Source organism: Baudoinia panamericana, assembly GCF_000338955.1.
Source record: "Baudoinia panamericana UAMH 10762 unplaced genomic scaffold BAUCOscaffold_2, whole genome shotgun sequence".
NCBI classification, from domain to species: domain Eukaryota; kingdom Fungi; phylum Ascomycota; class Dothideomycetes; order Mycosphaerellales; family Teratosphaeriaceae; genus Baudoinia; species Baudoinia panamericana.
The window spans coordinates 1,860,976-1,874,171 of record NW_006911258.1 but is presented as its reverse complement, the minus strand read 5'-3'; the positions used below and the strand labels follow the sequence as shown (position 1 = coordinate 1,874,171).

General features: G+C 56.1%; 7 protein-coding genes across 7 annotated transcripts; 5 read left to right on the top strand and 2 right to left on the bottom strand.

Annotated features, from left to right (window-relative positions):
• The first annotated feature begins 185 nt into the window (after positions 1-185).
• On the top strand, positions 186-2,772 carry BAUCODRAFT_30765 (uncharacterized protein). Its single transcript, XM_007674599.1, has 2 exons — positions 186-2,392; positions 2,487-2,772. The coding sequence occupies exons 1-2, from the start codon at positions 542-544 to the stop codon at positions 2,529-2,531; spliced, it is 1,896 nt and encodes a 631-aa protein (XP_007672789.1). The 5' UTR covers positions 186-541; the 3' UTR covers positions 2,532-2,772.
• A 524-nt stretch (positions 2,773-3,296) lies between these two features.
• Positions 3,297-4,250, top strand: BAUCODRAFT_46242 (glycoside hydrolase family 16 protein; the record flags this gene model as incomplete). Its single annotated transcript, XM_007674598.1, has 1 exon — positions 3,297-4,250. A coding segment is annotated over one exon (954 nt), but the record flags the coding sequence as incomplete, so codon positions are not given.
• A 464-nt stretch (positions 4,251-4,714) lies between these two features.
• Positions 4,715-6,104, bottom strand: BAUCODRAFT_372368 (uncharacterized protein). The gene is made up of 2 exons (XM_007674597.1): positions 5,161-6,104; positions 4,715-5,084 (listed from the first exon to the last, which is right to left on the bottom strand). The coding sequence occupies exons 1-2, from the start codon at positions 5,690-5,692 to the stop codon at positions 4,915-4,917; spliced, it is 702 nt and encodes a 233-aa protein (XP_007672787.1). The 5' UTR covers positions 5,693-6,104; the 3' UTR covers positions 4,715-4,914.
• BAUCODRAFT_62741 (uncharacterized protein) lies at positions 6,105-7,974 on the bottom strand (the record flags this gene model as incomplete). The annotated part of the gene is made up of 3 exons (XM_007674596.1): positions 6,105-6,631; positions 6,800-7,166; positions 7,228-7,974. 3 exons carry the CDS (start codon positions 7,972-7,974, stop codon positions 6,105-6,107), a joined length of 1,641 nt encoding a protein of 546 aa, XP_007672786.1.
• Positions 7,975-8,618: 644 nt separating this feature from the next.
• Positions 8,619-10,595, top strand: BAUCODRAFT_63524 (uncharacterized protein; the record flags this gene model as incomplete). Its single annotated transcript, XM_007674595.1, has 2 exons — positions 8,619-10,264; positions 10,430-10,595. 2 exons carry the CDS (start codon positions 8,619-8,621, stop codon positions 10,593-10,595), a joined length of 1,812 nt encoding a protein of 603 aa, XP_007672785.1.
• Positions 10,596-10,617: 22 nt separating this feature from the next.
• BAUCODRAFT_30760 (uncharacterized protein) lies at positions 10,618-11,466 on the top strand. Its single transcript, XM_007674594.1, has one exon. The coding sequence runs from the start codon at positions 10,997-10,999 to the stop codon at positions 11,240-11,242; it is 246 nt and encodes an 81-aa protein (XP_007672784.1). The 5' UTR covers positions 10,618-10,996; the 3' UTR covers positions 11,243-11,466.
• A 252-nt stretch (positions 11,467-11,718) lies between these two features.
• BAUCODRAFT_51792 (uncharacterized protein) lies at positions 11,719-12,777 on the top strand (the record flags this gene model as incomplete). The annotated part of the gene is made up of 1 exon (XM_007674593.1): positions 11,719-12,777. A coding segment is annotated over one exon (1,059 nt), but the record flags the coding sequence as incomplete, so codon positions are not given.
• Between the last annotated feature and the right edge of the window lie 419 nt (positions 12,778-13,196).

Sequence of the window (13,196 nt, the reverse complement as noted above, 5' to 3'; positions counted from 1 at the left end):
GTTCGTTCATGGAGCCTGCATGAAATGGGGTGCTGGTAGCCGTGTACTTCTCAATAGAGCTGAGAATAGGGCAGGAGGGTGGAGACGGTCATAGCGCGCTCCGCTTTCGTCACGTGGCCTTGGCGCAACACGCGCTTTTGGGTATGGCTAGCTGATTGTGGAGCGTCGTTTTCAATAATTCCATCAGCCCAGTATCTAGCGCGCAGCCAGGACCAATCCCAAGGCCACAAAGAGCAACTTCGACTGTCTCCTATCCTGTCTCGCGAGGCTTTAGAAGCGAAATACAACCCACACTCGTTTAGGAGACAGTTATCACCTCTCTCGCCCAAGTTCACATCACCCGCTCGAGTCCAACCAACAACAAAGCACCCCGCCTTCACGTGCCGTCAGGATCGCATACAGTAACTAGTCGCATGCGCCGCTAATCGCGAAGATTTGCGTGCATTTCAAGTAGCAGGAGTCTCCGAAGGCAGCAGGTACTGCAGGCAGTTCCGGGGTAGTCAGATTCAATTCTACCTGACGTACACATTAAAGACCAATCATGGCGAGCAACATCATAGGAGACCGCAACAGCACGCCTGCGGCCTCAAGCTCTACCCTACGACCACCCACCTCCCGCACCGGCTTTGGCTCTGGTCACCAGATCCGGGCATCAGCTGACATGGGAGCTCTTTCCAGCACGTCTCCGCTTGCCAATCGCGGCATACGTCCGGCCTCTGAGGTGTATCTCAATCAGTTTCAGCAGGGTGCGAATGTTGGCAACCCCGAAGATGCCGCGGAGAAGGCGGCGCAGCAGTGGATTGCGGATATTGACCAGTATGAGACTACGTTAGAGGAGATGGCGGCGGCGACGCTAGATCAAGATTTCAAGGATGAGCTTAGCGCTATCGAGCAGTGGTTCCGGGTGCTCAGCGAGCCGGAGAGGACCGCTGCATTGTACGCTCTTCTACAGCAGACGACGCAGGTGCAGATTCGCTTCTTCATCCAGGTGCTGCAGCAAATGGCCAAGAGTCACCCAATGTCTGGCGTACTATCGCCCGCAGCCTTTGATCAAAAGGACCCGATGTCTTCAAGGATGAACGATGCGATGAACAAGCTGAACGTTGAAGGATCGAGAGGCTCCTTCGGTTTTGGAGCCAAGCCGCCGCCTTCGCCTGGTGCGAAGCGCAACTCTGCCTTGGATCCGAACACAATCAAGAGCATGTTCCCGGATGCAGCGAATGCGATTGAAGATCAGAAGGCCGAGTTCCAGAAAACAACGGGTACAGCACCCCCGAAGTCGAATCGGAACAGTACAATAGGCGAGCGCTTGTCGTTAGCTGCACCCACGATTTCAACACCGGAGGAGGCGCCGAAGAGAAACGGCATACCTGACGGTCCATGGCGGAGCACAAGCGCGAGCGCGCATTCAGAAAACCAGCCGCCAATCAGTCGGCCAAAGTCTTCATCAGGTCAACAGGCTTTCGCACAAGCGCCAATGGGCCAGCTTGGTATGAGCCAACCGCCTCCGTCTGCCGGCTTGAGAAGCTCACGGCCCTTCTCGCTTTCGAGCGACAACAACATCCAAAACACCACCGTACAAGCCAGCGACTCGAATGCTCCAAGCATGCCACTCTTCTCTCCATACGCGCCAGGCGGGAGCTGGGCTTCCGCCATGAACACGCCCATGGTTCCGAGCTTCAACACGCAGCAAGGCGCAAATCAAGCAGACATGGTGGCGAACGCGACGGCGATGAAGCTTGCCGCTCTATCTACCGTCAACAACCGGATCCAGCTCGATGACGTACGCAAATACCGGCGAGCAAGATCATCAGAGGGTCAGGGTTCTCAACAAGGACTGACGCCGGGTATGCCATCCAACATCCTCATGACAAACGAGCTGGGCCAGATTCTGTCACCACAGCAAGCGGCGGCGCTACAGCAACAGCAGATTCTAGCAATGCAGGCAGGTCGCTCACGGCCAAGCTCACCCGGCATCGCCATCACCGGCCCTTCGGGCGGCCTCTCCGCGACCGGCATACCAATGGCACAAAGCAACGGCTTCCTCTCCACCTTCGACGGCCAAATGGGCGCCCTCAACAACAACTTCGCCGGCATCAACCTCGCCAACTCCGGCTACGCCATGATGGGCGGTGAAGGCTACCTCTCCGACGCCTCCGAAATCGCTCGAGGACGCTCACCGCGAGGTCGAAGAGGCAGCTCGAAACCACCGGAAGACCCTACGGATCTGCATCTACTGAAGGATATCCCGAACTGGCTGCGGAGTTTGCGGTTACATAAGTACACTGATAATCTGAAAGACATGCGATGGCAGGATATGGTCATGCTGGATGAGGAAGGGTTGGAGAAGCGTGGTGTTGCGGCCAAAGGCGCGAGGAGTAAATTGTTGAAGGTGAGCCCTCAAATTCCCGTTTCTGCTGCGTCGTGGTACGCGCGTTTGATTGGCCGAGAATGTTCCGCGCTAACCCCGTTTGTGTTTCATGCAGGTGTTTGAACAAGTGCGGGAAGCGATGGCAGAAGGCAGGATGTAGAGCTCGCTACTACTACCGTGTTTCCGACATTTGCGACATGTCTTCCTGCTTCCCATTGCCATATAACTCTGGCATTGTTTGACATTTACTTCTGACTGAGCGTGCTTGAGACAAGCATAGGTGCGGTCATTACTAGCCCGTACTAATGCCCAGGACCTCACGTACCTTACGCTAGCGGACATTCTTCTACCCTTCCTGCAACGCATGATCGTCTATACTAACCTCGACTAACCGTATAGCCATCATCTTCCCAGTCTGCCTTTCCCATTGTATACTCTGCTTCCTTTATTCACGCCGTCGCCTCTTCTATAATCTTTCTTTGTCCGCAGCATTCTTCTAACCTTGGACAGCCGGTCTGTTCTTCGGCTTTCTTTGTCTGGCTTCCTTTTACTACGGTACAAAGACATTGTGTGGATATTCAGCACGGTGCAAAGTGTTCTTCGGCGGCAACATCAAATTACTGGACTTTTGATTGGCATTGTGGCTGGACCGCATATAAACCGCATACCATCGCTCCTTACCGCAGCTTTCCTTCACAAACATTCGACCACTCGTTAGCGATCGAACTTCGGCTTCTTCTGGAAAGCAGTCACCGCACTACCGTCACACGAGCCTAACGAGCATAGAACTTCGCTCCCAAACCCTGCTTGGAACAACAAACTCGCAACGTGTCCCACCAGCATTCCGACCGTCTCTACCAACCCAACCATGACATTTTCATCATTCTTCGCTGTGCTCTGCACCATGCTTTTGGCCCTTACCACCTCCACCACGGCCACATCGAACTTCAGCCTTGTCGCGGACTACTCCGGGTCCAATTTCTTCTCTGGCTTCACGGCCTTCACTGGTGCTGACCCCACGGTCGGCACCGTGCAGTACGTTGGACTGGAGTACGCGGCTTCGAAGAGTTATGCTGGCTACATCTTCAATGAAGCCACGAACTCCACGAACGTCTACATCGGCGCGGACTTCGACACGGTCACCGCCAATCGCCCTTCGGTCCGCTTGACGTCAAAGCAAACTTTCGAGGTCGGCACGATTGTTGCGTTCGATACCGTGCATGTCCCTACCGGTTTCGGCGTCTGGCCCGCTTTGTGGATGTTAAGCAGCAACAATGAGACGTGGCCGGTTGGTGGTGAAATCGACGTCGTGGAATTCGTACACAATTCGACCGTCAATGCCGCCACACTACACACCGCTCCCGCCTGCACAGTTAGCAACTCGACGTCTGCGTTCCAGGGTATGCTGCAGAACGCCGACTGCAACTCCGGACAGGCTGCAAACGGCTGCTCCGTCCAGGCGCAGGGTCAGAATGTAATCGACGGAAAGACGATGGCGACCGCCGGCAAACCTTTCAACGACCAACAAGGCGGTGTCTATGTCATGGCCTGGCTAGAGACGGGCATCAGCGTGTACCTCTTCGGCCGCTCCCAGCTCCCTTCGGACCTCGCCTCAGACAAGCCTGACCCAGCATCCTGGACTGCAAAGCCGATGGCCCAGTTCTCTGGCTCCGGCTGTGACTACACCAAGTCCTTCCAGTCGTTGGCCATTATCACCGATCTTACCTTCTGCGGACAGTGGGCCGGCAATGTCTGGGCCAGCTCTGGTGCTGCAGCGGCGACTGGCGTTGCAACGTGCGCAGCTTACGTGCAAAACAATCCCTCTGCGTTCAAGGATGCTTACTTCGAGCTCGCTAGTATCAAGGTGTACTCGATGGATGGCCAGAAGCCTGGGATTGCCGTCACTGCCAGGGATGTTGAGACGCCTATCGCCTTCCCAACGATCGACAGGCGGACACTATCCAGCGACGATACCGCTGAAGACACCAGCACGGACAGCAGCGGGTTCAGCGCTCACCGCCACCAGCACCATGGCGTCAACCATACCCACTCTGGCTACGGCGACTCCCCTGTTCGCAACACAAGCGACCACTCGGAAGCCGAAAAGCTCGAGGCGCGCGATTTGCCACAAGTTACGGGAGGGTCAACCGTTGCGGTGGTACTGGCTCTGGCAATAGTGGTCATCATTGTGGTTTCGCTGGCCCTTTGCATGTGCATCCTGCGGTCGTCGAAGAAGTCGCGAGCTCAGGGCACCCAAGCGTAGAGTGGAAAGGGCATCCAGGATTGCTAGAGGTGTTCTCAAACGGCGCATGGGAATAACATAGCTATAAAGCATCAAATATAGAGTATCATTCTCTACCAGAACTCGTTTTTCCTCGTTTCTGACCTCTTCTTCTCGTGACCGTCTCGCCGCGAACAACGGTCGTAATGTACAGAGCTTCACCGAACAGACTACTCAACTGTAAAGGCTGAGGGAGAAAGAGCATCGTGTCCCACCTGTAGCTCCACGGACGCTTGAGGCAGCGGGCGCCTCACCATGCTACTCACCGATGCAAAAATCCCAGCAACCACCCAATCTTGATCGTGACCCTTGTAATCGTATTAAGAACAGCCCTGCCATACCCTCCCATCGCGGCGCTAACCAAATGAGCGAACCAACCCCGCGCAGGAACATACGGACCGATCATGGACTGCAGCAGAGCGGCCACCGATCCTATTAAAAAATCGACCATGTCAGCCACACATGTCCCATCACGCAGGAGCGAACAAGAACTCCCGATAGAACTTACTCGCTCTAACCCCCAGCCGACCAAACCCAAGCACCCGAAGCAACGGGATATACACACCGCCCGGGACGAAGAAAACCACAGTCTCCACGGCGAAAACCGCCGTCTCCAACGGGTGTTCCTCGATGTACTTCACCGTGTCAGCAGGTAAACTCTTGAAATCGACCGCTTGCAACTGCTTCAGCGCTTCCTCTAGTCCTTCTTCGGTGGTTTGAACTAGCCATTGCTCAAAGGCGGTGATGTTGATCTGGGTTAGTGCTTGCTTGATGCTGGCCGGGATCTCGTCAAGGTGACGGTCGTGGCCAATGAAGCCGATGTGGTCGAGCGCCGAGTTGAGGCGAGTGGCGGCTTGTTTGGCTTCTTCGGTGAGAGCGTTCCAGTTTTCGCCTAGGCGAGCGAAGGTGTCGTTGTAGGTTGGCAAAGCAACAATGGTGTGAGCGTTAGTGTCGACGAGCGGATGTTGCGCTTCGCTTAGGACACTGGAGGGAAACGAAGTGATGGCGAGTAACGCGGCAAGAATTGCGGGAGACCACATCGTATCTGATTGCGTTTTCCCGAACGAGGTGTGGAATGCGATATGTGAAGGTTGTTAGTTGGGTTGTTGTGTCGAATTATAGCTAGAGTGTCAAGGCGGCCTCGTATTGGCTGCAGGTAAGTGGCACAGTCAACCCACGGCGGCTAATGAGGCAGGAGCGACGGACCGGTGAGACAACTTGCGCTTTGAGCTTCGGGCTAGGCTTGACAAAAGGCGACCGAGTCTGCATCACTGCATACATCGTTATCGTAATCCCTCTAGGCGTTACCGTACCTGTCCGCTGAACGATCAAATAGCGCTACTTCCCTTTCATGCACCGCATCCCTACCCATCTCGAAGCGGAAATACCGCCGTACTAGAGCAAAGCAGAGCAAAGCGAAGCAAACCATGGGTATCGTCATCATTCTCATCCTCACTTCCCCGGCGGCTGCGGCTGACTCATAGCCTTATACCGCAAAAACTCCTCCACATTCTTCGCCGGCATGTCATCAACCCTCGGATCGTCTGGCTTCACCTCCTTCGGCGCGGCAACTTCCTCCTTCTTCTCGCCCATCCCCACCGCAACCAACACACTCCCCGACAACCCCTGCACCTGCTCAACCGCCTGCGTCGCGTAACTCTGCGCCTGCTCCATCATGCTCGGCTGCTGTCCCTCCCCATCCCCAGGTTGAGGATACTTCATCGGGTGTTCCTTCGGCGCCTGCCCGACGGTGTTGGGTTCCATGATCCCCTGCCTCTCCCCCCGTCCGTCGACTTTATAGTCCGGCGTCCCATGCGCCATTTGTCCCTGCGCGTGCGTGTTGTTTTGTTGTTCGAAACGGGTACTACTCGTTCCCTGCCTTGAGTCTGTTGGTGGACTGGCGATGTCTTGGTCGATGTCTGTGTATGGTACCGTGTACGCTCCTGTACGGGAGGAGGGTTGGGATGATGCATGAAGGCCTTTGCCGATACTGTAGTCGGCGTTGTTGGAGGAGGACATGTTGTTGTTGTTGTTGTTGGGAGCTGGTCTGTAGGGAAGTGCGGTTCCGTTCGGTTGTTGTTGTTGCTGCGGTGGTGCGCTTGGCGAAGTCTTTATCGCTCCTGTTGCTGCTGCTGCACCAGAAAGACTGCCGACTTGCGGGTTAGCGTTGACGCGGCCAGGCGAAAGCGCCAGCCGTGCCACGCCAGCTTCGGGATGCAGCCCCGCAATGACCAGCGCCCTGCGCTTTCCATGCTCGGTTCCAATTGCCGTCGCGACCAAATCGCCTTTGTCGTCATACTGCCATCTAACAGGTCCTTTGGGCAGTGTTCTGTGCCCCTTCTCGCGCACATCTTCTTTCCACCGGAGATTATCCGCGATGGCGGGCTCGAGGAAAGGTCTGTCGCCGAATTGCCAGTCGAGCCTGCCGCCGTACTTTTTGGGGATATTGTCAACGTCGACGTACTTGGAGAGGGTTTCGAACATGGTTTTGTCGGAGAGGATGAAGATTTTGGACTATACAAGAAGCCTGCAGTCAGCATTGTTCATGCGTAGTAGTTTGATGGCCACGACGTACGACGGTAATGGGATCGAACCACTTCTTCGCCCACTCCCACACGGTCGGGAAGAAGCTCGGCGCGCCAATGACGAAGATACGATCCAGCGTTTCCGGGTAGTGTGCGCTTGCCAGCTTCGATGCGTCGCCCATGTGATTCCGCAAGCTCCAGAACTTCGCGAAGCCAACTTTCGAGATGTCGACGATGTTGTTACTCTGACTGATGGGTGATTCGCCGTGCGGTCGGTTTGGGAGAGCCGAACACAAAGGTAGGACGAAACGACATAAATTTTCATACAACGCGAACAACCGCAGTAGATGACGAGGCGTGGTGGCAGTCGTCGCTTGCTTCGCGTGCTTGGCGTCCTTCCCACTGGCATGGGCGTTGACATCCTTGGAGTCTACCTGCGAAACCTCATATACGTAGAGGGGAATGCCTCGCTTGTCCCGCCGGCCAGTCCATTGCGGGTATAACCTACGCGTTTGCTCGTACTCATCAACATCGATCGTTTCGTATAACGTGTCTAGCTGGTTCTCGATGCGCCAGTCTTCGGTCTCCCTGAACTGGACAAAGGCTTCTTGGGGTATCCATTTGCGTGCGCGAATGTAGCGGAGGAGCGTCTCGTCGTCGTGGGATGAGGGTACCTTGCCATCCTCCGATGCTGGGGTGTAGTAGCCTTTCTGTTCGCACAGCTTCTTGAAGTTCCCGAGTGCGTCGATTTGATGCTGCGTGAGGTGTCCAATGTGTCCCGCCGGCCACTGTAACATTTACATGTGAGCGTGCAATGCGGTGTTGATAAGCGTGACGGAAGAACCTACTTGGTAGGACTCAACGCGCTCAAGCTCGCCGCCGTCCTGGGGTCTGCTCATGGTGGTGCTAGGGGGAGGTGGAGGTGGTGGAGGTGGTGGTGGTGGTGGTGGTAAGAAAGTAAGTGGATGCAATGAGATGGCGATCACATCGCTAATGTACGGATCTACCAAACATAGTGAGCGCACAATCCTTACCGTGCTTATGCGATCTCATGGCTACGCGGGAATACGTCAAGCCGAAACATCCGAAAAGCCGACTCGGACAATGCAAGGCAAGGAGCAGTTATGCCGACGGCCTTCATCCACCTGCATGTACTACAGCAGCCAACTCCTCCTCCGACCCGCGACGCCTGGCAGTCGAGACGTACATGTACAGTACATGCCGCGGTAGTAGAAGAAAGGCGACGGTCAGATGCAGACGGCAGCATAAAATTAATGGTCCGGCGCACGTGACACCTTGCATAACCGAAGCGTCCTGTCGTCATTCGGGAAGTTGCAATCCAATCCATATCCGACGCCTCCAACACTGAGTCATCGCTTCTTGTTCACGACAATCCTCTGAATCGTAGGAGTGAGTCGAGGGGCAAGACCTAGTTTCCAGCATGGACACCTCACTCCTCTCCCGCCTCCCGGACGAGCTGCTGGAAGCGATCATCTACTTCCTCCCGCCAGACGATACAGTGGCGTTTGGCTCTACATGCACGCGTGGCAACAAGATCACCCACGAGCCATTGGTATGGCGGGCGCACTGCATTCACGAATACCGCTACTGGGAGCCGCGTCACGAGATCAAGGACAAGCTCGCCCGACCACCGGTGCAAACGAAGTGGCAACGACTGTTCACGGAACGGAGAAAGCGGGATAAGGATGCTCTGGACCTGTTTGAAGCGCTACTCCAGTCGCAGCAGCACCGCGTGCAGCGGATGGAGCAGGTCGCGAAGGGTGGTTACGATGTCAAAGACCTGCTCCTGCGGCAGCGTGACGAGACGCCGGATGATGCGGACGATGTATTGGCGAGACGGTATCATGCCAATGCGATTCTGGGCCAGATACATCGAACCACGGCGTTGGAGAAGTGGATGAGGCTGCAGAAGAGTCAGATGGTGAGGCTCGAGGAGGTGCTGGGTGCGTACGACCTCTTCGTGTTGGCTGGTAAGAAGGGTGATTTGAACGACATCGATCAAGAACTTGACCGTATTGCTGCCAACATCAAATCGCGAGATCCAGACTTCGACTCATTAAGCACGCGGAAGAAGGCGATTCAGACCGCGCGATTCCTGCGGTCGGAAGATCTGGTCGGCAACACGAGTCGAGACGACTACCACGCCCTCCGCAACAACTTCATCAGCATCGCCCTCTTCGACCCCCCGCACACCTCCCTTCCCCTCCAATCCGTGGCCATCTACTGCGCCGTAGCGCGACGCCTCGGCATCAACGCAAAACCCTCTAACTACCCCCACCACGTCCACGCCGTCATTGAAGCCACCCCCGGAACCTCCCTCGACGGCGCCCCTCGCCCCAGTACACCTCGTGAACTCGACCCCGAGGACCCAGCAGACGTCATGCACATCGACCCCTGGCGCTCGAGCGAGGAAGTGCCCCGCGAACACCTCGCCATCCGCCTCTCCCAAATGGGCGCGCCCCCAGCCCAACACCCTTTCCACCTCAGCGCCACATCCACTCTCGAAATGGCCCTACGTACGGGTCGCAACATCATGAACTCCGTGGAAGAAGCGCGCGACCGCCAACGCGGCACCACCAAACGCCTCGCCTACCCGGACGTCGAAAGCGCGTGGTACGCGATGTTGTGGTCCATGATGGTGCTCGGCGATACCTCCTCGGCCAACACCCTCCACCGTCGTCGCCAGGTCCTGCCCCATCTGATCAAACACTACCAAGCCCACTGCCCGGAAGACTTGTTCTTGATCGAGAACACCATCGTGCCCATGTTCGAAGGCGAACGCGAGCATCACGTGCTGATGCACCTCATCACCGCCGCCCGCACAGCGGACGCCAACAAACCCGCCCCTTCCTACCGACCCAGCCGAGCGGATCTCCGCTCCTACTGGATCCCCGGCGACCCGGGCGTGAGTCACAAAATCGGCACGTACTTCCAACACAGACGGTACGGGTACGAGGGGATGATAGTAGGGTGGGACACGAAATGTGCGGCCGAACCGCGGTGGATCGAGCAAATGCGGGTCGACGAGCTGCCGAGGGGGAGGGAGCAGCCGTTTTACAACGTTGTGTATGACTCCCCGTCCGACTCCCCATCCGCCTCCCACCCCCACTCCCACTCCCCCTCCCACTCCCAATCACAAAACCAGTCCGAGCCGGCGTGTGAGAGGAGAATGGTGGTGGCGCGGGAGGTGTACTACCACGTCATTGCGGACCCGGCTGACGGAGACCCTAGTGCCGATGATAAGACGGTGCGGTATGTGGCCGAGGAGAACATCCGCCCGATGACGGAGATGCCGAAGGAGGGGTTGCTGGCGTTGGCGGGGCGGTGGTTCAAGAGGTGGGATGGCGGGGAGGGGAGGTTTGTGAGTAATTTGAGGGAGGAGTATCCGGATGATTGAGCGTTAAGGAACTGGATGGGATGGGATGGGAGGGGAGGGGATGGGATCGGTCGTGAATGTGGATGTGATTGTTTGTTTGCGCGGAGTTGGTGGGTTACCCCGACCACGCACGGAGGGTGTGTATGTGAATGGGAGGATGAACACGACATTGTTCTGCAGCAAAGCTTGCTGCGTGCGCGGGCAAAGGCCGGCTTTGTGAAAGCATTTCACGTTACGCACACTCTCTCTCTACGCTGTATAAGTTCGACTTCTCCATCCAACCGACTGCAAAGATCTCATCGAAACAGTAACGTACGCAACCGGGCCCTTTCCAGATACAGTATATACACAACACTCCCACTGCCTCCCTCAACAAGGCACTGGATATAAAGTACGCACCGCCGCTCTGGCAGGGCAGTGGGATGGGGAAGGCTGACTTCCCTTCCAAAAGCCTTGGTCGCAAGACTACTATCAAGACAGCCAACATTCCCCACCCCACGTCTTTGAGATCTGCTCATATGGTACGTACAGCCCCCTTCTGGATAAGGCAATGGAATAGGGAAGGCTGGCTGCTTACTATGCTGACTCTTCAGGCTTCTGAGAGCGAGAAGGAACTCGTGGGGCAGGCGGTGCGCCATCTCGCAGAGGCGTACGCGTGTTGGATCTAGCTCGGGAGGATGGGGGCCGCGAAGGAGATATTGGAGGTAGGGATGAGGGAGCTTAGGGAGGGAGAGAGGCAGGAGGGGACTGTGCCCGCTAATGGCGTGACTGCGGAGGAGTCAAGGAAGCCTCCTCAGACTGGTTGAGGGTGAATAGCCAGCTGTAGGTGGCTGATGAAGGTGCTGGTGGTGCCAGCGATTGATATGCGCGTTTAATGGGGTCATGGTTTTGTGTTGACCCTCGCATTCGGAGAGCTATAAAGGGTAGACGCGGGTAGTGAATAGTCAGATCTCTGATGATCTTCATGCCTAAGGCACTATGAGCTGCGTTCGACTTCTCGGCAGCCACCGCATCCGCTAGCCGCACCTCCACACCGAGCCGCTTCCCGCAGAGCCTCAATCTCGAAATCTTGGCGCGTTGTAAACCCTCCAAATTCAGTAAGCCATCTTTTGTCATCCCATCAGTACTTCGACATAGTGTCAACATGGCCGCGGCAGCCGATAAAGCGCGCTTCTACCTCGAACAACACGTTCCCACTCTGCAAACCTACTCCCGCCTCTCCCTCTTCACCCGCGCCGAAATCGCCGCCATCACCTCCAAACGCAGCACCTTCGAACACATCATCAATAGCCGCGGCGGCAGCACTCCGGCCGACTTCGCCCGCTACGCCGAGTACGAGATCAATCTTAATGCCTTACTCAAACATCGCTGTCGCCGTCTCGGCATCAAGGACAGGAGGTTGGCGTACGATGGGAAGAAGAACGTGTTTTTCATCCTCGAGAGAGGGACGAAGAAGTTCCCGGGTGATATGGGACTGTGGATGCAGTATATTGATTTCTGTAAGAGGGAGAAGGCGAATAAAAAGTTGGTGAAGGTGTTCACGGCGGTGTTGAGGCTGAAGCCGAGGGAGTGGGGGTTGTGGGTTTTGGCGGCTAAGTGGTTTGCGGAGGAGCAGATGGATATGCAGAATGCGAGGGGATATCTGCAGAGAGGACTGAGGTTTTGTAAGGATGAAGTAAGACTATGGTTGGAGTACGTCAAGCTCGAGATGGTGTATCTTGCCAAGGTGGCTGCGAGGAGGAAGATTTTGGGACTGGACGAGAAGATGGCCGGTGACGCTGCTGAGGTGGAGGAGGATGCTGTCGCAAAGGCAGATGGTGACGAGGATATGATTGCACTACCAACCATCACCGCTGCGGAGTTCGAGCCAGAGCCGAGTAGAGGTACGGATGCAGTGGACTTAGAAGCTCTGCAGAAACTAGCACAAGCGCCCGTCTTCTCCGGAGCAATACCCATCGCCATCTTCGACGCCGCGATGAAGCAATTCAACAACAGCGCGCAAATGGCTGAGCAGATCTTCGAGCTGGTTGCAGCATTCGACCAAACACCGGCTTCGAGCACTGTACTTGAACACATCCTGTCGCACCTTCGGTCGACATCACCATCATCTTCCGAAGCTATCATGTGCGAAGCGCGGCTATCAATTTTCGGCACTGACATGCTCTCACCCGACTTTCCAGCCGCGCTTGGCACGTCACTGTCTTGCGTGCGGAGCGGCGAGGTTGCGGTATCCGAGAAGCAGAAAGCGACATTCGCGGAGAAGGTGGTGCTCATGCTTCTGCCGATGTTACGGCTGCGCGGGGAGATGGATGAGGATGTCATCAAAGTCGTTGCCATGAGCATCAATCGCTACTTACGCGTGCTCGCTGCTTCTCCGAAGACTGTCAACGTCAAGTCAAACGTTGTTAGAAGACTGGTGAGCCTGGTACGGAGTGGGGAAGCGCTGGATGAGGATGTGCTTTGGCGAGTAATGGGAGAAGAGAGGACCAACGACTGAGAGCCAATTTTGTGGAACGATTACAATTCTCATGAGACTGTCCACCGGACAGATGCCGATCTGAAACATCTTTGCCACCCCAAGCGGCCCGCATCGGTATGCAAGGCCACCGTCTCCAAATCGCA